At 45.1% G+C, this 25,766-nt stretch overlaps 1 protein-coding gene across 3 annotated transcripts in view; it reads left to right on the top strand.

The window, feature by feature from the left end:
• The window catches only part of arap2 (ArfGAP with RhoGAP domain, ankyrin repeat and PH domain 2), a 185,281-nt gene that overhangs the window by 75,826 nt on the left and 83,689 nt on the right, over window positions 1–25,766 (top strand). For all 3 annotated transcript variants that reach the window (XR_006661293.1, XM_045221712.1, XM_045221713.1), the window contains exons 11-14: window positions 2,750–2,952; window positions 11,847–11,932; window positions 12,381–12,563; window positions 17,519–17,693. Coding sequence is in view for 2 of the 3 variants with exons in the window: in XM_045221712.1 (XP_045077647.1) it covers window positions 2,750–2,952; window positions 11,847–11,932; window positions 12,381–12,563; window positions 17,519–17,693 (647 nt within the window). In the remaining variant the exon portion in view is untranslated. The remainder of the gene's footprint in view (window positions 1–2,749; window positions 2,953–11,846; window positions 11,933–12,380; window positions 12,564–17,518; window positions 17,694–25,766) is intronic.

The following is a 25,766-nucleotide window of genomic DNA, read 5'->3' on the forward strand; positions in this document are numbered from 1 at the left end:
CTCTCTCAGCAAGCAGAGAGGGAGAGGGAGAGGGAGAGGGAGGGAGGGAGAGATGTAGAGAGGGAAAGAGGGAGATTCACCAGCTCTACTCAGCAGCTGCAATGTGTGCATCTTTACGTGTGTCTGTGAGAGAAAGTAATAGTCATGTTGAAAAGCTTTGGGGGAAGCACTCTGCCTTGGCTTGGCTTGCCGTGCCGCTCAGTGGATGTCCAATCCTAATGAGTGAGACATGGCTGGATGAAGTGACAGGGTCTCGGATGACTCCCGGTCTCTTTAGGCCCTGATAGGCACCCAATTTGGTAGCTCTCCCTCTCACAGCCCAGTAGAGAGCGGCAGGGGGTATAGGGATGTGTGTGAGAGAGAGCGGAGGGAGTAGAGAGAGAGAGAGAGTGTGTTTGAAAGGATTCTGAGTGGTATATAAAGAGCAACATGACTGACAAGGTGTGTGTATGTGTGTGCCTAAGATTGAAATATACACACACACAGTGAGACATTTGTTATGTTGCACACATGCACTTATATAGACTCTAATGGCATATCAACATCTTCCTCCAATGTTCCCCTCTTCCCTCCCTGTTTTTCATTTCTCTGTCTCTGTCTGTGTCTCTCTCTCTCTCTCTCACTCTCACTCTCACTCTCTCTCTCTCTCTCTCTCTCTCTCTCTCTCTCTCTCTCTCTCTCTCTCTCTCTCTCTCTCTCTCTCTCTCTGTCTCTGTCTCTGTCTCTGTCTCTGTCTCTCTCTGTGTGAGAATATTATTCCAATGTTCTCCATTAGTGTCTCATATTACACACACACACACACACACACACACACATACTTAACCAATGATGTGTATGAACCCTGTTTTGAACCCCTCAGTCATTTTTGTACTCCATTGTAAAAAAAAAAAGAAGAAGATTTTGGAAGTTATAGAAATGCATTTATTAATGTCTGCATTTGGTTTTGACAAGTGTATACTACATGACCAAAAGTATGTGGACACCTGCTTGTCTCATTCCAAAATCATGGGCATTGACATGGTCCCCCCATTGATGCAATAACAGCCTTCACGCTTCTGGGAAGGCTTTCCACTAGATGTTGGATCATTGATGCAGGGACTTGCTTCCATTCAGCCACAAGAGCATTAGTGAGGTTGAGCACTGATGTTGGGTGATTAGACTTGGCTCGCAGTCTGCGTTCCAATTCATCCCAAAGGTGTTGTGCAGGCCAGTCAAGTTCTTCCACACTGACCTCGACAAACCATTTTTGTATGGACCTCACTTTTTGCACTGGGGCATTGTCATGCTGAAACTCTTGCCACAAAGTTGGAAGCACAGAATAGTCTAGAATGCCATTGTATGCTGTAGCGTTAAGATTTCCCTTCACTGGAACTAAGGGGCCTAGCCCGAACCATGAAAAACAGCCCCAGACCATTATTCCTCCTTCACCAACCTTTACAGTTGGCACTATGCATTGGGGCAGATAGCGTTCTCATAGCATCTGCCAAACCCAGATTCGGACAGCAAGATTGGGAAGCGTGATTCATCACTCCAGAGAACACGTTTCCACTTCTCCAGAGTCCAATGGCGGCGAGCTTTACAGTATTCCAGCCGGTGATCTTAGGCTTGTGTGCGGCTGCTCGGCCAGGCAAACCCATTTCATGAAGCTCCCGATGCACAGTTCTTGTGCTGACGTTGCTTCCAGAGGCAATTTGGAACTCGGTAGTGAGTGTTGCAACCGAGGACAGACAATTATTACATGCTACGCACTTCAGCACTCGGCGGTCCCGTTCTGTGTGCTTGTGTGGCCTACCACTTCGTGGCTGAACCGTTGTTGCTCCTAGACGTTTCCACTTCACAATAACAGCACTTACAGTTGACCGGGGCAGCTCTAGCAGGGCAGAAAGGTGGCATCCTATGACGGTGCCACATTGAAAGTCACTGAGCTTTTCATTAAGGCCATTCTACTGCCAATGTTTACTATGGAGATTGCATGGCTGTGTGCTTGATTTTTGTACACCTGTCAGCAAAGGATGTGACTGAAATAGCCAAATCCACTAATTTGAAGGGGTGTCCACATACTTTTGTATATATAGTGTATTTAAGCAATAAGGCCCGAGCGGGTGTTGCAAATGGCCAATATACCACGGCTAAGGGCTGTTCTTAGGCCTTATTACTATTATAAACTGGTTACCATTGTAATTAGAGCAGTAAAAATAAATGTTTCGTTATACCCATGGTATACGGTCTGATATTCAACCGCTGTCAGCCAATCAGCATTCAGGTTCTCGAACCACCCGGTTTATAATCTATTATAGACACCTTAATGTATAATATTTTTTTACATGTGAACTGAACATAAAATAAAAAATATATTACAACATTTTTTTTTAAGGTATTTATTTTAGAGAACACTAATGTTACTGTTCCCACTACAACAGATAAATACTTAAATACATTTAATTTGACCTTGAAACATTTAATTGAAATAGTCTAGACTCCCATTCATTCCAATGGAGGACTGCTTCTTCTGAGGAATACCAATATGTCCGACCGGTGGCTTCCAATCCTCTAATTGGCCAATACATAGCATCAGCAATACAGAGTTTATATACATCATTGCACTTATCCTATTCCACCATTACACAGCACCCACAATGTACAAAACCATATAAGCCCACCACATGAAGCAAATCCACAAAATTGTATGTACGGTTTAATTGTTCTACTAAAATCAATAATGTGTCGTAAAAAAAATAATCTATTATTGCAGCTTCACGGCCGAGTCGGAAAGGGAGAAAGAGGAGTGGATTGAAGCAGTCCAGGAATCGATAGCCGAAACGCTCTCCGATTATGAAGTGGCAGAGAAGATCTGGTTCAATGATTCCAACAGGAGCTGTGCTGACTGCCGCGCGCCACAGCCCGAATGGGCCTCCATCAATCTGGGGGTTGTCATCTGTAAGAAGTGTGCAGGTAATAAATAGACTGTTGCTATGCCACTATCACTCTCCAAACTTTACATTGCATGCCTTTTTTTCTCAAGCCTTATATCTATAGACCCTACACCCTCCATACCGCTCCTTCTCTCACTCATGCAGCCCTTCTGTCCTCTTTTGCCCCCTGTCTTTTGCTTTCCTTCACTCATTCCCCCTTCTTCCATTCCTCCCCCTGTCTCCTCCTCCCACTCTCCCTCTCCTTCCCCCTCCTCCTTCTCGCTCTTCACTTTAACTGATTGATAGACTCTGTTGAACATGAAAATAGAGCTTGACTCCTCGCCTCACTTTTCACAACTGGAACGGGGTGGGTGGACGGAGGGTGAAACCAACCATTGCAGAGAGAGATGGAGAGAGAGATGGAGAGAGAGGAAGAAAAAGGAAGAGAGCAAGCCGGGGAGAGAGGGAGAAAGAAAGAGGGAGAAAGAGAGAGGGAGAAAGAGAGTGAGAGAAAAGAGAAAAGACAGATGTGTGTGAGAGAGAGAATAAAAAAAAGGAGGACTAACGGATCTCAGATCACCACCTAGGAGGACTAACTGATCTCATATCACCATTTAGGAGGACTAACTGATCTCAGATCACCACCTAGGAGGACTAACTGATCTCATATCACCACTTAGGAGGACTAACTGATCTCAGATCACCACCTAGGAGGACTAACTGATGTCAGATCACCATTTAGGAGGACTAACTGATCTCAGATCACCACCTAGGAGGACTAACTGATCTCAGATCACCACTAAGGAGGAGTAACTGATCTCAGATCACCACCTAGGAGGACTAACTGATATCAGATCACCACCTAGGAGGACTAACTGATCTCAGGTCACCACCTAGGAGGACTAACTGATCTCATGTCAACACCTAGGAGGACTAACTGATCTCAGGTCACCACCTAGGAGGACTAACTGATCTCATGTCAACACCTAGGAGGACTAACTGATCTCAGGTCAACACCTAGGAGGACTAACTGATCTCAGATCACCACCTAGGAGTGTTATTAAGATCTCATGTGTTACACGACCTAGGGGGACTGTGTGTGTGCTAACCCCTCTGGCTTGGTGGACATATTGGATGCAATGAAAAGAGAGATTAGGTCATATGGTGTAACCTGTGAGTTTACCCCTGACACACTAAATGTGATTAGAGAGTGACAAATGCACACGCTACGCTGATGTATTAGACAGATCTCCCACTGCATGGTGGGTAATCCATTATGAAATGGGAGTCTTGGTGACTTAACCCTGTCTTTTAAATTTGTTTAATAGGACACCGCCTTTGCACACACACCACACACACACACACACACACACACACACACACACACACACACACACACACACACACACACACACACACACACACACATTCACACAGGCATGTATGCAAGCAAACACACACACACACACACACAAACTCTTCATTGTCGCCTTCTCTCTCCTCAAGGAGGCCTCAAGATACCATGTCTCTGTCATATGTTTTAATTCAACGCGTCACCTCTCTTTATAACCCAAGTAATTGGTATTCCTCAAGTTTCCACCACAGCTTTTTCAAACGGCCCTTAAATGATTTCATTTACAGGAATGTTGAATATTTTCGACACGTGGCGGAGGTGAGCTGCGTAGTGCAACGGCAAGATGAGTAAGCCATCCTCGGACGGACCACTCGCCTTAAATTACCCAGCCTGGTTTGGAAAATCAATGGCAGAAATGCTTTTCATTAGGTTTCAGGTGTCACAGACAATAAAAATGAACGATAGAACTGGAGGAAGAGGAAACTCTAATGAGAAGACTAATGATTAAATGATTCCAGATTGTCTTTCTTCTCTTAATGCGAGTGAAGAATGAAAGGGAGAGAGAGAGTAGACAGTTGATGTGACGTGTAGCCCGGTAGCCAGGGAGACATGTAGCCCGGTAGCCAGGGAGACGTGTAGCCCGGTAAACAGGGAGACGTGTAGCCCGGTAGCCAGGGAGACGTGTAGCCCGGTAGCCAGGGAGACGTGTAGCCCGGTAGCCAGGGAGACGTGTAGCCCGGTAGCCAGGGAGACGTGTAGCCCGGTAGCCAGGGAGACATGTAGCCCGGTAGCCAGGGAGACGTGTAGCCCGGTAGCCAGGGAGACATGTAGCCCGGTAGCCAGGGAGACGTGTAGCCCGGTAGCCAGGGAGACGTGTAGCCCGGTAGCCAGGGAAACATGTAGCCCGGTAGCCAGGGAGACGTGTAGCCCGGTAGCCAGGGAGACGTGTAGCCCTGCGCTGATGTCATGTTGTGGTCTGTTATGCTACTGGGATCTCTCCTTGGCTTCCCCTTAAAAAGTGTTGTGTCCAGAATGGTGTCCTGGAACCAAATTGTTTCTCTCTCTCTCTCTCTCTCTCTCTCTCTGTTGCTCTCTCTGTCTCTCTCTTTTTCTTTCTCTCTCTCTCTCTCTCTCTCTCTCTCTCTCTCTCTCTCTCTCTCTCTCTCTCTCTCTCTCTCTCTCTCTCTCTCTCTCTGTTGCTCTCTCTGTCTCTCTCTTTCTTTCTCTCTCTCTCTCTCTTGCTCTCTCTCTCTCTCTCTCTCTCTCTCTCTCTCTCCCTGTCTCTCTCTCTTTCTTTCTCTCTCTCTCTCTGTGTCTCTCTGTCTCACTCTCACTCTCTCTGTCTCTGTCTCTCTCTCTCTCTGTTGCTCTCTCTGTCTCTCTCTCTTTCTCTCTCTCTCTCTCTCTCTCTCTCTGTTGCTCTCTCTCTCTCTGTTGCTCTCTCTCTCTCTCTCTCTCTCTCTCTCTCTGTCTCTCTATCTATCTATCTATCTATCTATCTCTATCTCTATCTCTATCTCTATCTCTATCTCTATCTCTATCTCTATCTCTATCTCTCTCTCTCTATCTCTATCTCTATCTCTATCTCTATCTCTCTATCTCTATCTCTCTCTATCTCTATCTCTCTCTCTCTCTCTATCTCTCTCTCTCTCTCTCCTCTCTCTCTCTCTCTCTCTCTCTCTCTCTCTCTCTCTCTCTCTCTCTCTCTCTCTCTCTCTCTCTCTCTCTCTCTCTCTCTCTCTCTCTCTCTCTCTCTCTCTCTCTCTCTCAATTCAATTCAATTCAATTCAATTTGCTTTATTGGCATGACGTAACAATGTACATATTGCCAAAGCTTGTTTACAATGTAAAAAATGAGAATCAAAATTGTCAACGGGACAACAGTAACAACAATAACCAAGGGTCAAAATAACCATACATTCAACAATAACAATAAATATACAGTAAAGGACATGTGCAGGTTGATTGGTCTGTCAGACACTGTCCCTCAACTTATGGCAGGCAGCAATGTAGTGCGCTGCCAACCCACAGCTCTCTGCGTCCTCCCCCAACAGGACGGGTAGCCTATCCTCATCAGAGAGGTCTTTGAAACCTTGAATAAGAGTTTCAAATTTGGGGGAAATGACACTCTCTAATTGTTTTATATTTTTGACATTTTGTCAGGAAATGCAGCTCCGTCTCAGGTTCTGCTATTGTGCAGTGGTTGCACAGCCTTTCCCTCTACAGGGAGCCAGGTTTTCCTGTGTCTACCCTTCTCAATGGCAAGGCTGTGCTCACTGAGCCTGTACTTTGTCAAGGTTTTTCTAAAGTTTTGATCAGTAACCATGGTCAAATATTTAGCCACGGTGTACTGTCGATTTAGGGCCAGATAGCACTGCATTTTTGCTCTGTGCTTGTGCTTGTGTTTCCCAATAAGCAATATAGTTTTGTTTTGACTGTGTTGTAATTTGGTTTATCCTGATTGATTGGATGTTCTGGTCCTGAGGCTTCAGTGTGTTAGTAGAACAGGTTTGTGAACTCAGCCCCAGGACCAGCTGGATGAGGGGACTCTTTTCTTTGTTCAGCTCTTGGTATTGCAGGGCTTGGTAATGATATGAGAGGGGTCACTGTATTTTTAGATGTTTCCAAAACTTAATTGCTCTTTTTTGAGTTTTTATTATTAGTGGGTATTTGCCTAATTCTGCCCTGCATGCATTGTTTGTAGTTTTCCTCTGGACATGTAGGAGAATCTTACAGAACTCTGCATGCAGGGTTTCAGTGGGATGTTTGTCCCATTTGATGAAATCTTGTTTTGCAAGTGGACCCCACACCTCGCTGCCATAAAGTGCAATTGGTTCAATGACATATTCAATTAGTTTTAGCCAAATTTTAATAGGTATTTCAATTTGAATTTGCTTTTAATTGCGTAGAATGCCCTGCGTGCTTTCTCTCTCAGTTCATTCACTGCTTCATTAAGGTGTCCAGTTGAGCTTATTTTTAAACCTAAGTAATTGTAGTGTGTGCAGTGCTCTATATATTTTGTACCAATTGAGAACTTTGGTCTAATTCCCTGAGATCTGGATCTTCTCTGGAAAATCATTATTTTAGTCTTTTTTGGGGTTTACTGTCAGGGCCCAGGTCTGGCAGTACTGCTCTAGCAGGTCCAGGCTCTGCTGTAGGCCATGTGCTGTGGGTGACAGCAGGCATAGGTCATCGGCGAAGAGTAGGCATTTAACCTCTGAATTATGGAGACTAACACCAGGGGCTGAGGATTTTTCTAGAATAGTGGCCAATTCGTTGATGTAAATATTGAAGAGTGCTGGGCTCAGATTACAACCCTGACGAAGGCCCCGCCCCTGGTTAAAGAATTCTGTTCTTTTCTTGCCAATTTTAATGCTCTCTCTCTCTCTCTCTCTCTCTCTCTCTCTCTCTCTGTCTCTCTCTGTCTCTCTCTGTCTCTCTCTGTCTCTCTGTCTCTGTCTCTGTCTCTGTCTCTGTCTCTGTCTCTGTCTCTCTCTCTCTCTTTCTCCTTCTGTCCTTCTCTCCCTCTTTTCGTCCCCATTTCTCTCTCTTGCCATTATCAAACACGACCACCGAGCTGAATGACACTTCGTTCTGCCTGTCCACGTGTAATTGCAATAAACCCTTTAAATCAAACAACCCGGCAGCTGTTTCCGTGGCAACCACAAATGCAATGCCCATTTTTTCATTCTCCTGTTGTGCCGATTGAGCGAAGGAAGTGTGCCACACAGTGAGGAGGGTGCTAAAGGTGTTCAGAGTCTCATAACAGCAGTCGGTTCAGAACGTTTTAATTGGGCAGTTGGTAACTGGGTGAGGTTTAGAATTCTGAGGAAGCAGGAAGTACCTTTGTTGTTTGTTTTGTGTGGAGACTGTGACACTCTGGCTCCATGGACTTTGATATTTGAGCCAGGGTGTATTTTGTTTTGTTGGGTATTTGGGTGTATTTCTATGTTGGTAGTTCTGTTGTGTGTATTTCTAGGTTTGCCTTTCTGTTGGGTTCATTTCTAGGTTTGGTCTATGACTCCCAATCGGAGGTAACGAGTGTCAGCTGTCGGCTCGTTATCTCTGATTGGGAGCCATATTTAATCTGTATGTTTTCTTGTGGGAGTTGTGGGTTTTTGTTCCTTTTGGTCAGTGTACCGTAGGACTTCACATTCGTCATTTGTTTGTTGTTTTCGTGGTTGCTTTTATTTAAATAAAGTCATCATGTTCACTCCACGCGCTGCGTATTGGTCCGTTTCCTCAGACGATCGTGACAGAAAAACCCACCATAAAAGGACCAAGCAGCGTGTCAAGCGGCAACAGGACCCAGCTCCAAAGGCTTCCTGGACATGGGAGGATATTTTGGACGGAAAGGGGTCCTGGACTTGGGAGGAGATCCTGGATGGGATGGATCGCCGTCCATGGAGCGAAACGGTGGAGAGGCGACGGCGAGAGGAGCAACGGGCGTCAGCAGGGCCATCGTCGGAAGGACGAGAGGCAACCCCAAAAAGTTTTTGGGGGGGGCACATGGCTTGGGCGGCTGGGCAGCAGGAGGCTGCCACAGGGCTGACGGAGGCAGAGAAGGGGCGTATTCAAGAGGCAACCAGGTTACGGGGGTCACTGGGCAAAGTAGGGAAAGGAGATGTAGGGGCACGGCGAGTGGTACTGGGGTGTATTACCAGTCCGGTCCGGCCCGTTCCAGTTCCCGGGGTAGAGCCAGTGGTGTGTGCCTCCAGTACGGTCCGGCCTGTTACGACCCCTCGCACCAAGGATACGGTGCGCTTCGCCAGCCCGGCCCGGCCTGTTCCGGCTACTCGCACCAGGGATACGGTGCGCTTCGCCAGCCCAGCCCGGCCTGTTCCGGCCACTCGCACCAGGGATACGGTGCGCGTCGCCAGCCCTTTCCCACCAGTGCCTACACCACGCACCAAGCCTCCTGTGTGTCCCCCGAGTCCTGTGCGTCCTGTTGCTGCTCTCCGCACTAGGCCTTATGTGCGTCCCCAGGGTCCAGCATGCCCTGTTGCTGCTCTCCGCACTAGGCCTTATGTGCGTCCCCAGGGTCCAGCATGCCCTGTTGCTTCTCCCCGCACTAGCCCTGAGATGCGTGTCCTCAGCCCGGTACCTCCTGTTCCGGCACCACGCATCAGGCCTACGGTGCGTCCCCAGGGTCCAGCATGCCCTGTTGCTTCTCCCCGCACTAGCCCTGAGATGCGTGTCCTCAGCCCGGTACCTCCTGTTCCGGCACCACGCACCAGGCCTACGATGCGCCTCAGACGGCCAGAGTCTGCCGTCTGCCCAACGGGGCCTGAACTGTCCGTCTGCCCAACGCCGTCTGAACTGTCCGTCTGCCCAACGCCGTCTGAACTGCCCGTCTGCCCAACGCCGTCTGAACTGCCCGTCTGCCCAACGGCGCCTGAACTGCCCGTCTGCCCAACGCCGTCTGAACTGCCCGTCTGCCCAACGGCGCCTGAACTGCCCGTCTGTACTGAGCCTGCAAAGCCGCCCGTCTGCCATGAGCCTTCAGAGCCGTCCGCCAGACCGGAGCCGCTAGAGCTCTCCGCCAGACAGGATCAGCCAGAGCCTTCCGCCAGACAGGATCAGCCAGAGCCTTCCGCCAGACAGGATCAGCCAGAGCCTTCCGCCAGACAGGATCAGCCAGAGCCTTCCGCCAGACAGGATCAGCCAGAGCCTTCCGCCAGACAGGATCAGCCAGAGCCTTCCGCCAGACAGGATCAGCCAGAGCCTTCCGCCAGACAGGATCAGCCAGAGCCTTCCGCCAGACAGGATCAGCCAGAGCCTTCCGCCAGACAGGATCAGCCAGAGCCTTCTGCCAGACAGGATCAGCCAGAGCCTTCCGCCGGCCAGGATCCGCCAGAGCCGTCCAGCCAGGATCCGCCAGAGCCGTCCAGCCAGGATCCGCCAGAGCCAGCCAGCCAGGATCCGCCATTCAGTCCGGTGCTGCCCCTCAGGCCGGTGCTGCCCCTTAGTCAGGTACTGTCCCTTAGTCCGGTGCTGCCCCTTAGTCCGGTGCTGCCCCTTAGTCCGGTGCCGCCCCTAAATCCAGTGGGGTTTAGTTGGGGGGTGGTCATGTGGAGGGGGCTACGGAAGCGGATAGTGACTAAGGTGGGGTGGGGACCACGACCTGGGCCAGAGCCGCCACCATGGACAGACGCCCACCCAGACCCTCCCCTAGACTGTATGTTGGTGCGCCCGGAGTTCGCACCTTTAGGGGGGGTACTGTGACACTCTGGCTCCATGGACTTTGATATTTGAGCCAGGGTGTATTTTGTTTTGTTGGGTATTTGGGTGTATTTCTATGTTGGTAGTTCTGTTGTGTGTATTTCTAGGTTTGCCTTTCTGTTGGGTTCATTTCTAGGTTTGGTCTATGACTCCCAATCAGAGGTAACGAGTGTCAGCTGTCGGCTCGTTATCTCTGATTGGGAGCCATATTTAATCTGTATGTTTTCTTGTGGGAGTTGTGGGTTTTTGTTCCTTTTGGTCAGTGTACCGTAGGACTTCACATTCGTCATTTGTTTGTTGTTTTCGTGGTTGCTTTTATTTAAATAAAGTCATCATGTTCACTCCACGCGCTGCGTATTGGTCCGTTTCCTCAGACGATCGTGACAGAGACTTGTATTTGATCTATTGTATTGAGACAGAGACTTGTATTTGATCTTTTGTATTGAGACAGAGACTTGTATTTGATCTATTGTATTGAGACAGAGACTTGTATTTCATCTATTGTATTGAGACAGAGACTTGTATTTGATCTATGGTATTGAGACAGAGGGCGTTATTGTACAACACACACTTCTTTTGTTCACTAGCGTCCCATTAATGATCACGAAAATAGTGATATGGTCATTTAACAGATGCTTTTATCCCAAGCTACCCACAGTTTCTCACTACATATCAAACACAGCTTTAATTCTCTCTCTCTCTCTCTCTCTCTCTCTCTCTCTCTCTCTCTCTCTCATAATTGAGGTCTCGCTCTCTCTCTCTCTCATAATTGAGGTCCCCCTCTCTCGCTCTCTCTCTCTCTCTCTCCCCCTCACTCACGCACTCACTCACTCTCATAATTGAGGCCCCTCTTGTGGTAAGTGTATCAGTGTCATAACCCCTTTGGCCACTTTCACCAACCCGTCCACTGACAGTAATGCTATCTTGATAGACAACGATGCCTTGCACACTACCAGACTAATCACATGAGAGAGTCGTACGAGAGACTCTCTGATCCATATGCATATCAATGTCTTCTTCTTCTTCGTCTCCATTATGTTTTATTCATCCATCCATCCATCTTAACGCATAAACAACGCTAACCCTTCAGTTCACCCAAATAAACACAGACCAACAAACACAATTAATTAGTCATGAATCATTAGCAATTAATGTCCCTCTTCTCTCTCTTTCTCTGCTTTCATTTCCAATTAGCTGCGTTGAACGCTGTAAATAAGTCTTCGACTAGAGAGTATTAGAGTGGTAGGACGCTGCCAGCCATGCCTCTATGATATCTGCTGTCTCGGTAGTTTGTCACTGAACCGTGTGTGTGTGTGTTCCTCTGTGTGCGTGTGTTGCTTGTGTGTTTGTACCCCCAGGTCAGCACCGGTTCCTGGGCCCTAGCCTCTCTAAAGTCCGGAGCCTGAAGTTAGACAGCAGTATCTGGAGCAACGAGCTGGTGGAGGTACGGAGATGTTTGATCCAGATCACATGGGAATGTGTTGAGGTTTCTTCCTGTGAAAGTTGTGAAATCTGGAGATGGCGTTGTAGAAAGCATGGCAAGGGTTTCGTAAATGTATTATTTTACCGCATACATTTAGTTTGGCATTGTAATACGGTTTTGAATTATCCTTCTATACTATAGGATTTTCAGTGACTACAGTAGGTCATTATTATAAAACTAAGTTCTCAACGACTTACCTGATTAAAATAAAGTTTTAATATATAATATTTTAATATAATGTTTTTAGTTTTAAAAATAAAGTTCTAATGTTAAACAAATTTAACATGATTGTTCTGTGACTGTTTCAGAGAGTGCAGTTATAATATAAATATAATAATATAATAACAGTTGATGCTTTACAATTATAATAGTTCATTGGACATCTGACCTCTGCCCTCTGATCCCACAGCTCTTTCTGGAGGTGGGCAATAAGAACGCCAACAGCTTCTGGGAAGCCAGCCTGCCCATGGAGGAACAGCTTCACATGGGTGCGTCGCCCGAGCAGCGGGCCACCTTCCACCGCAGGAAGTACAGAGAGAGGAAGTACCGGAGGGTCCTGGAGAGCCTTCACAACCAGGAGCAGCTCAATCAGGTAGAAACTGGCGTGAACCGGTATGAACGTCTGAACTGGCTGAACCCTGTCTGAATAGATCCAAACAAGTTGAAACTGGGTGAAACAGGGTTGAGGTTTCTAGTTTATGAAGTTTTCCCATATGCGCAAAAGCCTCTTCAGTGTTCCTGTACTGTGCACTAAGAAGTAAACAAATCTAACTGACACAAAATGTCTGTGTCCAAAAGACGATCTGCTTCACGTGTGCTGTCTCCGTGTATGCTAAGATGGTTTAGTTAGAGGCCCTCTCTCCATAGTTAGTTTGCTAATGTGTATGTCACGCTGTAGAACGTGAGTTCTTTTGGCCCCGCCATCGGAACCAAAGTGTGTCAATTTTTTTTTTACTGATCCTCTAAATGTACTGATCCTCTAAAAGGCTGAGTTTACACCTGCGTCAGCGTTTACACAGATCAGATCAGTCCTCACTTATTGTTTTGCGAAAAAGAGAAAGAGTGAGGGAAGGAAAGGGAGAGGTAGAGAGAGAGGGAGAGGTGGAGAGGTAGAGAGAGAGGGAGAGAAGGAGAGGTAGAGAGAGAGGGAGATAAGGAGAGGTAGAGCGAGAGTGAGAGAAGGAGATATTCTCGCTAAGTGGAAAAGTGGATTAAGAACCACAACAGAAATGCTTCAGTCGGTTCCCTCTCGGCTTTACTCTGTGTGTGTGTGTGTGTGTGTGTGTTTGCCTTGGTGCTTTAAAAAACGGTGAATGTGCTGTTCAAAAGAGTAGTAGAAGAGTGTGGTAGAAGAGAAAGTGTGAGGGGAGGAGTAGGAGAGGAGACCATACTAAGTGTTTCTAGGGAGATGGAGAGGAGACCACTGTCGTCTTCAGTGGTTGTAGTAATTACAGAAATGGTGAAGCCTTCAGTGGTTGTAGTAATTACAGGAAGGATGTAGCCTTCAGTGGTTGTAGTAATTACAGGAAGGATGTAGCCTTCAGTGGTTGTAGTAATTACAGGAAGGATGTAGCCTTCAGTGGTTGCAGTAATTACAGGAATGATGTAGCCTTCAGTGGTTGTAGTAATTACAGGAAGGATGTAGCCTTCAGTGGTTGTAGTAATTACAGGAAGGATGTAGCCTTCAGTGGTTGTAGTAATTACAGGAAGGATGTAGCCTTCAGTGGTTGTAGTAATTACAGGAAGGGTGTAGCCTTCAGTGGTTGTAGTAATTACAGGAAGGATGTAGCCTTCAGTGGTATGGGAATGTGATGATACAGAAGAAACAAGGCAACAGTGAACATGCCATCCTCCATGAATGACGCTTCGCCCCCCTTGGGCCAATTGAGATATTGCATGTGACTGATACATTTCATGTAATTACTATACAGTGCCTTGCTAAAGTATTCATCCCCCTTGGCGTTTTTCCTATTTTGTTGCATTACAACCTGTAATTTAAATTGATTTTTATTTGGATTACATGTAATGGACATACACAAAATAGTCAAAATTGGTGAAGTGAAAATTACTTGTTTCAAAGAATTCTAAAAAAATAAATAACTGAAACGTGGTGCGTGCATATGTATTTACCCCCTTTGCTATGAAGTCCCTAAATATGATCTGGTGCAATAAAGTCCACTTGTGTGCAATCTAAGTTTCACATGATCTGTCACATGATCTCAGTATATATACACCTGTTCTGAAAGGCCCCAGAGTCTGCAACACCACTAAGCAAGGGGCACCACCAAGCAAGTGGCACCATGAAGACCAAGGAGCTCTCCAAACAGGTCAGGGACAAAGTTTTAGAGAAGTTCAGATCAGGGTTGGGTTATAAAAAAATATCCGAAACGTTGAACGGAGCATTATTAAATCCATTATTAAAAAATGGAAAGAATATAGCACCACAACAAACCTGCTAAGAGAGGGCCGCCCACTAAAACTCACGGACCAGGCAAGGAGGGCATTAATCAGAGAGGCAACAAAGAGACCAAAGATAACCCTGAAGGAGCTGCAAACCTCAACAGCGGAGATTGGAGTATCTGTCCATAGGACCACTTTAAGCCGTACACTCCACAGAGCTGGGCTTTACGGAAGAGTGGCCAGAAAAAAGCCATTGCTTAAAGAAAAAAATTAGCAAACACATTTGCCAAAAGGCATGTGGGAGACTCCCCAAACATATGGAAGAAGGTACTCTGGTCAGATGAGACTAAAATTGAGCTTTTTGGCCATCAAGGAAAACGCTATGTCTGGCGCAAACCCAACACCTCTCATCACCCTGAGAACACCATCACCACAGTGTGCCAGAAAAAAGCCATTGCTTAAAGAAAAAAAATAAGCAAACATGTTTGGTGTTCGCCAAAATCCATGTGGGAGACTCCCCAAACATATGGAATAAGGTACTCTGGTCAGATGAGACTAAAATTGAGCCAACAAGGAAAACGCTATGTCTGGCACATACCCAACACCTCTCATCACCCCGAGAACACCATCCCCACAGTGAAGCATGGTGGTGGCAGCATTGCTGTGTGGATGTTTTTCATTGGCAGGGACTGGGAAACTTGTCAGAATTGAAGGAATGATGGTGCTAACTACAGGGACATTCTTGAGGGAAACCTGTTTCAGTCTTCCAGAGATTTCAGACTAAGACGGAGTTTCACCTTCCGGCAGGACAAGGACCCGAAGCATACTGCTAAAGCAACACTCAAGTGGTTTAAGGGGAAACATTGAAATGTCTTGGAATGGCCTAGTCGAAGCCCAGACCTCAATCCAATTCAGAATCTGTGGTATGACTTAAAGATTGCTGTACACCAGCGGAACTCATCCAACTTGAAGGAGCTGGAGTACTTTTGCCTTGAAGAATGGGCATAAATCCCAGTGGCTAGATGTGCCAAGTTTATAGAGACATACTCCAAGAGACTTGCAGCTGTAATTGCTGCAAAAGGTGGCTCTACAAAGTATTTACTTTGGGGGGGGGGGTGAATAGTTATGCACGCTCAAGTTTTATGTTTTTTTGTCTTATTTCTTCTTTGTTTGACAAGAAAAAAAAGAAATTTAGCATCTTCAAAGTGGTAGGCATGTTGTGTAAATCAAATGATACAATCCCCCCCCCAAAATCCATTTTAATTCCAGGTTGTAAGGCAACAAAATAGGAAGAAGGCCAAGGGGGGTGAATACTTTCACAAGACACTGTAGCTCCCGCTTTGAGCCAATCAGTGTAATTGATTAAATTCCGGATCTCTATGGCGAGACACATCTTTCACCCAAGATGTATCAGATATTGCGTGTGACTATCGTGCGGACGGATGGAGACAGATCCACAGTCCCTTCCTCGTAGTGCTGAGTGATTAGTGTTTTTTGAGGTCGTTTCGGTTTGATTATTAAAAAACAATCACGTTTGTTGAATTTTTTTAATTAAATGCACTATGAATTAGTGGGTTAAATACTGTAACAACACAGAATAAAACAATGAATGAAAGTCCCATGATGGTAGTGACTGCTCATTACTGCTGATCACTTATTAACCATCATTTATTAACTTTACTTTAATAAAATATTTCAGTTGTTGTGTATTTTTACATTTTGTTTTATATTTCATCTTTATTATTTAATTCCAAGTCATCATCTCATCTCTATAGAGCTACTGTCTGACAAAATCACTATTTTAGTAGTTCTTCACAGTAAATAAGGAATACTACTATGACTGCTGAATACCAACTATCAATCAATTAGATCATGTATTTTTATCAAACACTTAGTTCTTGGTAGAGATACCTCCCGAAGCAACAGCTGCTCTCTATATCCCCTCACGATTGTGCATTCTTTTGTCTCTTCCGTAGCAGGTGTAAAAAAACAAAACAAAAAAAAAACAGACTGGACAAGTTGGTGCGCAATGGATTATGGTCATTGTAGTTAATGACCATGTTTTATGTGCTAAACTATGTAGAATATTGGCCTGTTGGAAACTACAACTCCCTACAACATCGCACAGTTTAGGCTGGATCTGATTTATCTCTAGAGGATCTGATTTATCTCTAGAGAAACTGATTTATCTCTAGAGGATCTGATTTATCTCTAGAGGATCTGATTTATCTCTAGAGAAACTGTGCAATCTGCGCGTTGAGCTCACAGAAGAAAAAAATAACTTTAAAAAACTAAATGGAATTCAATTTTTTTGAACCGACATCTGTCAATTATTGTTTGAAAAATATCAGACATTTGGGTTAATAGCACAGCACTACCTCCTCGATTTCACCGTGGGGGACAATTACTGAACTACATGAAATCTCTCTGCTATGATCTGACTGACTGAACACTGCCCTTAGTGTTTGTGTGGATATGTTTTATAGCCTAGTGTTTGTGTGTGTGTGTGTGTGTACGTGGTGTGCTTGGCCTCACTTTCAGACCTTGTTTCTGGCGGATCGATAAAACACGTTGGCTCCGTGCTTGGAAGAATTGCACTATCACCATTCCTCACCTCTGCCTCTCTTCTTTGGTTTAGGGGGGATACACTATTGTGTTTATCGACGAGAACGGGAGGGAGGGAGGGAGGGAGAGAGATCCCATTTTAATTGGTTGGATAGCATTCTTCCCCTTGACCCTGCATTCAGTTCAAAAGTGGTTCTCTCAACAGCCTTTAAAATGTATTCAGGGGATTTCACAGTCCATTTCAAATAGCAAATGGTTTTCTGTCCAAGTGTGACACTCATATACTCACTAAAGGGTTTCTCTCTCTTGTTTTTATTTCTTCTCCCTGTGTTGTTGGTGGATTGTGTTTGTGATTATTGTTGCTTGGCTATTTAGGTGAAAAATATGTCGATGTGCCCTGCTAAATGACTAAAATAAAAATGTCTGTCTGTCTGTCTGTCTGTCTGTCTGTCTGTCTGTCTGTCCCTCTCTCTCTCTCTCTCTCTCTCTCTCTCTCTCTCTCTCTCTCTCTCTCTCTCTCTCTCTCTCTCTCTCTCTCTCTCATCTGTCTCTCTCTCTCTCTCTCTCTATCTGTCTCTCTAGGCACTGTGTGCTGCTGTGGTTCTACCTGACGTGGTAGAGACCATGGCATTGGTGTTCAGTGGAGCTGATGTGATGTGTGCTACAGGAGATCCAACCCACTCGACTCCCTACCTACTGGCCCAGAGGGCAGGGCAGAGACTACAAATGGAGTTCCTACACCTCAACAAGCTCTCAGGTAGCTAGCTAGCTGGGTGTGTGTGTGTGTTACGATACCATCATGTTTTACTAATCACTATGTGTGTGCGTGTGCAGGGCCGTGTGTTTGTGCGTCTGTCAGCCGCTGAGTGTGTATTCAGAAAAAAGGGTGTCTTAAGTCATCGTACAAAGCATGTTGTCATCCGCCGGCATTTCAGCCACACATTGGACACCCTTTGTACTGCCACAAACCTTTTCAACAGGGAAATAACAGCTCATTTATACACTATTCAGGCATGCCAGTCCTGTCTCTCCCATATAAATCTGTGAAAAGGCTGTTGAAAGTAGTGGCTAGATGTTGGGTGTTTTATGAGCGCACAGACAAGCCCAGTCCAGCGCCTCCCTCCCTCCCTCCCTCCCTCCACACACAATCAGACTGTTGTCTTTTTACTTTACAATCCAATCATGTTTAAAACTCTCCCTCACGCCAGCCTTCCCAGTCATAAAAGCACAGTTTGAGACGTTATATTTCTCCCCTCACTCCCATGAATAGAGAGCGAAGGCAGGAGCGAACAAAGGGAGATAGAGAAGAACATACTTCTCCTCTCATCTCCTCACTCCGCCGTTCCTCCCCAGAATTGCCTACAAGACCGGTATGTGAAGGGTCATTCCCTTAGCGTACTGTAGTAGGAGGCATGTTACAGATGTGTGTTGTGCTGTTATGATTCCCCCATGACACACATGTTGTGCTCGGATGGTTCCTTGCAGGGCGTAGTGATAAGAGTGATTTAAGTCGAGGAGAGAGAGGGCCGCTCTGTCGAAGGAATTACAGTGGGGGAAAAAAGTATTTAGTCAGCCACCAATTGTGCAAGTTCTCCCACTTAAAAAGATGAGAGAGGCCTGTAATTTTCATCATAGGTACACGTCAACTATGACAGACAAATTGAGAAGAAAAAAAATCCAGAGGGTGGAAAATAAGTATTTGGTCACCTACAAACAAGCAAGATTTCTGGCTCTCACAGACCTGTAACTTCTTCTTTAAGAGGCTCCTCTGTAACTTCTTCTTTAAGAGGCTCCTCTGTCCTCCACTCGTTACCTGTATTAATGGCACCTGTTTGAACTTGTTATCAGTATAAAAGACACCTGTCCACAACCTCAAACAGTCACACTCCAAACTCCACTATGGCAAAGACTAAAGAGCTGTCAATGGACACCAGAAACAAAATTGTAGACCTACACCAGGCTGGGAAGACTGAATCTGCAATAGGTAAGCAGCTTGGTTTGAAGAAATCAACTGTGGGAGCAATTATTAGGAAATGGAAGACATACAAGACCACTGATAATCTCCCTCGATATGGGGCTCCACACAAGATCTCACCCCGTGGGGTCAAAATGATCACAAGAACGGTGAGCAAAAATCCCAGAACCACACGGGGGACCTAGTGAATGACCTGCAGAGAGCTGGGACCAAAGTAACAAAGCCTACCATCAGTAACACACTACGCCGCCAGGGACTCAAATCCTGCAGTGCCAGACGTGTCCCCCTGCTTAAGCCAGTACATGTCCAGGCCCGTCTGAAGTTTGCTAGAGTGCATTTGGATGATCCAGAAGAGGATTGGGAGAATGTCATATGGTCAGATTAAACCAAAATAGAACTTTTTGGTAAAAACTCAACTCGTCGTGTTTGGATGACAAAGAATGCTGAGTTGCATCCAAAGAACACCATACCTACTGTGAAGCATGGAGGTGGAAACATCATGCTTTGGGGCTGTTTTTCTGCAAAGGGACCAGGACGACTGATCCGTGTAAAGGAAAGAATGAATGGGGCCATGTATCGTGAGATTTTGAGTGAAAACCTCCTTCCATCAGCAAGGGCATTGAAGATGAAACGTGGCTGGGTCTTTCAGCATGACAATGATCCCAAACACACCGCCCGGGCAACGAAGGAGTGGCTTCGTAAGAAGCATTTCAAGGTCCTGGAGTGGCCTAGCCAGTCTCCAAATCTCAACCACATAGAAAATCTTTGGAGGGAGTTGAAAGTCCGTGTTGCCCAGCGACAGCCCCAAAACATCACTGCTCTAGAGGAGATCTGCATGGAGGAATGGGCCAAAATACCAGCAACAGTGTGTGAAAACCTTGTGAAGACTTACAGAAAACGTTTGACCTGTGTCATTGCCAACAAAGGGTATATAACAAAGTATTGAGAAACTTTTGTTATTGACCAAATACTTATTTTCCACCATAATTTGCAAATAAATTCATAAAAAATCCTACAATGTGATTTTCTGAATTTTCTTTCCTCATTTTGTCTGTCATAGTTGACGTGTACCTATGATGAAAATTACAGGCCTCTCTCATCTTTTTAAGTGGGAGAACTTGCACAATTGGTGGCTGACTAAATACTTTTTTTCCCCACTGTACCTACTTTCCCAGGAACCCTGATTTAGATCATGTACGCGCTGCACACACACACACACACACACACACACACACACACACACACACACACACACACACACACACACACACCAGACACACACAGACAGACACATACAATTGCTTCACCCTCATCAAAGGTGTGTGTAATGAAGATAAGACTGTGTGTGTCCAATCAGCTATTGTTGTTGTCACTGTGACACACTGTGTGCGATGCAGAGCAAATTCAAACTAAGCCATCACAGAACATCTCCCTCTTCTAATCCCATGGTGGGGTGCTCATTTGGAGCTTCTTCTTCGGCGTTCCCCCAACTTCAGACCAATGTTAAGATAACCCTAATGTGTTCCTGTGTGCTGAGCGCTGTCCTCATTAGGCTGAGCACTGGCCCCCCTGATTCGGTTGATAGGGCCAATGTTTACTCTCTGAAGCGATGTCTCTTCCTGGTTGGGGAATAGTGCAGGGCCGAATCGATAATGTCCACCATCCATTATTGTCTAGTATTAACCAATGACTGTTGTCTCATAACTGGGAGATTATTTTAGAGGTTCCTCCTTTTGGGGCTAAACAGAGATTTGGGCATAATGTTACTGTGTGGGAAGCAGGGGGGAGAATTCTCCTAGTAATGAGAAGGTCTTGTAGAGTGAAATATAGGCTTTATTATCAAGTAAGGTTTTGTAAGATTCCAGGTTAAAATGTTATTTATTTATCAGTCAGTGTCTATTATAGATAGTTGCAGACCTAATGGTTACGTCTTAGCATCACTGGACCTACAGTGTCGTTAAAAGTATTTGCCCCCTTTCTGATTTTCTCTACATTTTCATATTTTTGATACTGAATGTTATCAGATCTTCAACCAAAGCCTAAGATTAGATCAAGGGAACCTGAGTTTACAAATAACAAAAAAAAAATAGATGCTTATTTCATTTACTTTATTAACAAAGTTATGCAACACCCAATTCCCCTGTGTGAAAAATAATTGCCCCCTTACACTTGACTGCAACCGAACACTTCCTGTAGTTGTTGATCAGTCTCTCACATCGCTGTGGAGGAATTTGGGCCTTCCATGCAGAACTGCTTTAACTCAGCCACATTTGTGGGTTTTCAAGCATGAACTGCTCGTTTCAAGTCCTGCCACAACATCCCAATTGGGATTAGGTCTGGACTTTGACTAGGCCATTCCAAAACTTAAAATGTGTGTGTTTTGGATCATTGTCTTGCTGCATGACCCAAGTGCGCTTCAGCGTCATCTCACAGATGGACGGCCTGACATTCTCCTGTAGAATTATTTGATACAGAGCAGAATTCATGACTCCTTCTATTAAGGCAAGTCGTCCAGGTCCTGAGGCAGCAAAGCATCCCCAAACCATCACACTACCACCACCATGCTTGACTGTTGGTATGCGGTTCTTACTGTGGAATTGCAGTGTTTGGTTTTCCCCAGACATAATGGGACCCATCTCGTCATGTTGACTGAAGTTTGATCATCAAGACTCTTGGAAGAATGTTCTATGGACAGATGAGTCAGAAGTATACCTTTTTGGACGACACCACCGTCCCTGGCGCCTCATATCTCCAGCCACATTAAACATTCCTCCTGCTTTCTGTGGGTAATACAAAATCAACTATTTTCATCTCCCCACAGTGTTATTAGTGACAGCTGCTGGGTTGTTTGTTGTTGTTTCACACACACACACACACACACACACACACACACACACACACACCACTGTCTGCACCCTAGCTAACCCCCTCAGCTCATTAGGGGTCATGACGGGGTCACCGGGAGCTGTTCTCAGGAAGAGCTAGCTAACACATGGACGCCTGTGTGTGTGTGTGTGTGTGTGTGTTTGTCTAGGTGTGTGCCTGTGTGTGTTTCTACCTAGGTATGTTTAGACTCCTTGCACTTTAAAGCCCTCCTAGAAGTTGTCAATCCATACTTTCTACAAGGCATGTGTGTGTGTGTGTGTATGCCAGTGTGTGTGTGTGTATGCCAGTGTGTGTGTGGATGTTGTCACAGTGTCCTGTTCCGAAGGCCAGGGTCACAGACAGACTGTTGTGGTTTTGGATCGCTACAGGACCGTTACCGTGCCGACCGTCCCGAAAGCTAATTGGGCACTCTGTCATGTCACCTCCCTCACTGGGGAGTTAGCCAATCAGCACAGCCGAGAAATAGGCTGTGACTTCCACAAACAACAGGACAGCGCTACAGAGACAGCAGTTTACATTGTCATCTAAGGGGCCCAACGGGACTGTTTAAAGGGCCAAACATACAGTCTAACACAGGGTCTCTCGCTGAGAAGCTAGATCTATTGGCACTGGTGCTTTCAGATCCAGTAAACACAGAATATTTTACAGTAGCTAACGACTTGACTTGTTTGTAGTCATGTTGTTTACCTGCCAAAAGGTTGATGGGTATTGGTCCCCTCTGAGTCGACTTTGAACATAAGTGGAAGCTCCAATTGGAAAATGTCTGTGTGAGATTCACATCAGTGAGTAGCCAATGGAGACTCAGAATCTAAACAAGATCACAAATAATCACAATTTCGGAAATCTCCACATCGGCTTTGACTCTCGTAGCAGTTTCAGGTCCTTTCGTTTTAGAGAAGAGGGATGTGAAGCTGGAGGAGGGGAGGAGGGGGGTGGGGGGGGGATCGATGGAGGAGGGGAGGGTGGGTCCTTCAATTAAAAGGATTTCAATTGAAGTAATTTTACCTTGTTTGATGAGGGGGCTCGGGAAGGTGATAAAATCTCTTGAGGTATAGCCAGGGCTCCTGCCAAAAATGTAACTCAAGCATTGGAGCTAATTGAATTTGAGAACGATAAGGTTGAACGTGGGGAGCTCTTAAAAGAAGCAAGAGGGAGTGAGAGAAAGAGAGAGAGGGAAAGGAGAGAGAAGATAATAAAAAATAGTGTGTCGTGCTGGAGAAAGAGGCGGAACTGAGGATTTCTCAAAATTTTCAAGAGACTCAAGAGTTTTCACTCTGCCTTAAAACTTTCACGAAACACCTTGTGTGAATAACCTTGGGATTAAACGACTGAGCGACAGCAATAATAAATAGATGAATGAGTGCGTCAATACATAAATATATAAATAAAAATTGTAGATATTTGAGTAAAGAGGCACAGCTGGGATTAGTGTTATCAATAAGCTCCTGAAGAGGGACTCAAAAACATCCCAAGGTGCTTTGCAGGAACAGCAAACCCCCAAAAAACAGAAATAAGCAGAAGCATTGAAATAAAGTTACATTTAATCCAATAAATCAACGATGGGCGAGCTATTTTATGTTAGTTCATCTTTACCAATAGTCCTTGCCTTCTTTCATTCTCTAAACCCCCCTATTGCATTACTACTGGTTTAGTGGGATAGAACAGATACTACTGGTTTAGTGGGATAGAACAGATACTACTGGTTTAGTGGGATAGAACAGATACTACTGGTTTAGTGGGATAGAACAGATACTACTGGTTTAGTGGGATAGAACAGATACTACTGGTTTAGTGGGATAGAACAGATACTACTGGTTTAGTGGGATAGAACAGATACTACTGGTTTAGTGGGATGGAACAGATACTACTGGTTTAGTGGGATGGAACAGATACTACTGGTTTAGTGGGATAGAACAGATACTACTGGTTTAGTGGGATAGAACAGATACTACTGGTTTAGTGGGATAGAACAGATACTACTGGTTTAGTGGGATAGAACAGATACTACTGGTTTAGTGGGATAGAACAGATACTACTGGTTTAGTGGGATGGAACAGATACTACTGGTTTAGTGGGATAGAACAGTTGTTCTGTGTGATGAGGATGCACATACAGTTGAAGTCAGAAGTTTACATACACCTTAGCCAAATACATTTAAACTCAGTTTTTCACAATTCCTGACAGTTAATCCTAGTATAAATTACCTGTCTTAGGTCAGTTAGGATCACCACTTTATTTTAGGAATGTGAAATGTCAGAGTAATAGTAGAGAGAACGATTTATTTAAGCTTTTATTTCTTTCATCACATTCCCAGTGGGTCAGAAGTTTACATAAACTCAATTAGTATTTGGGATCATTGCCTTTATATTGTTAACTTGGGTCAAACGTTTCAGGTAGCCTTCCACAAGCTTCCCACAATAAGTTGGGTGAATTTTGGCCCATTCCTCCTGACAGAGCTGGTGTAACTAAGTCAGGTTTGTAGGCCTCCTTGCTCGCACACGCTTTTTCAGTTCTGCCCACAAATGTTCTATAGGATTGAGGTCAGGGCTTTGTGATGGCCACTCCAATACCTTGACTTTGTTGTCCTTAAGCCATTTTGCCACAACTTTGGAAGTATGCTTGGGGTCATTGTCCATTTGGGAGACCCATTTGCGACCAAGCTTTAACTTCCTGACTGATGTCTTGAGATGTTGCTTCAATATATCCACATCATTTTCCTTTCTCATGATGCCATCTATTTTGTGAAGTGCACCAGTCTCTCCTGCAGCAAAGCACCCCCACAGCATGATGCTGCCACCCCCGTGCTTCACGGTTGGGATGGTGTTCTTCGGCTTGTAAGCCACCACCTTTTTCCTCCAAACATAACGATGTTCATTATGGCCAAACAGTTCTATTTTTGTTTCATCAGACCAGAGGATATTTCTCCAAAAAGTACAATCTTTGTCCCCATGTGCAGTTGCAAACCATAGTAGGGCTTTTTTAAGTCTGTTTTGGAGCAGTGGCTTCTTCCTTGCTGAGCGGCCTTTCAGGTTATGTCGATATAGGGCTCGTTTTACTGTGGATATAGATACTTTTGTACCTGTTTCCTCCAGCATCTTCACAAGGTCTTTTGCTGTTCTTCTGGGACTGATTTGCACTTTTCGCATCAAAGTACGTTCATCTCTAGGAGACAGAATGCGTCTCCTTCCTGAGCGGTATGATGGCTGCGTGGTCCCATGGTGTTTATACTTGCATGCTATTGTTTGTACAGATGAACGTGGTACCTTCAGGCATTTGGAAATTGCTCCCAAGGATGAACTAGACTTGTGGAAAATGATGTGGATATATTGAAGCAACATCTCAAGACATCAGTCAGGAAGTTAAAGCTTGGTCGCAAATGGGTCTCCCAAATGGACAATGAATTAGTGACCCCAAGCATACTTCCAAAGTTGTGGCAAAATGGCTTAAGGACAACAAAGTCAAGGTATTGGAGTGGCCATCACAAAGCCCTGACCTCAATCCTATAGAACATTTGTGGGCAGAACAGAAAAAGTGTGTGCGAGCAAGGAGGCCTACAAACCTGACTCAGTTACACCAGCTCTGTCAGGAGGAATGGGTCAAAATTCACCCAACTTATTGTGTGAAGCTTGTGGAAGGCTACCTGAAACATTTGACCCAAGTTAAACACTTTAAAGGCAATGCTACCAAATATTAATTGAGTGTATGTAAACTTCTGACCCACTGGGAATGTGATGAAAGAAATAAAAGCTTAAATAAATCATTCTCTTTAATATTATTCTGACATTTCACATTCTTCAAATAAAGTGGTGATCCTAACTGACCTAAGACAGGGATTTTTTACTAGGATTAAATGTCAGGAATTGTGAAAAACTGAGTTTAAATGTATTTGGCTAAGGTGTATGTAAACTTCCGACTTCAACTGTAGACTGTCTCTCTGTACATCTATGTTGAAGTTATGTTGTGTTGCAC

Source organism: Coregonus clupeaformis, chromosome 8 (assembly GCF_020615455.1).
Source record: "Coregonus clupeaformis isolate EN_2021a chromosome 8, ASM2061545v1, whole genome shotgun sequence".
NCBI classification, from domain to species: domain Eukaryota; kingdom Metazoa; phylum Chordata; class Actinopteri; order Salmoniformes; family Salmonidae; genus Coregonus; species Coregonus clupeaformis.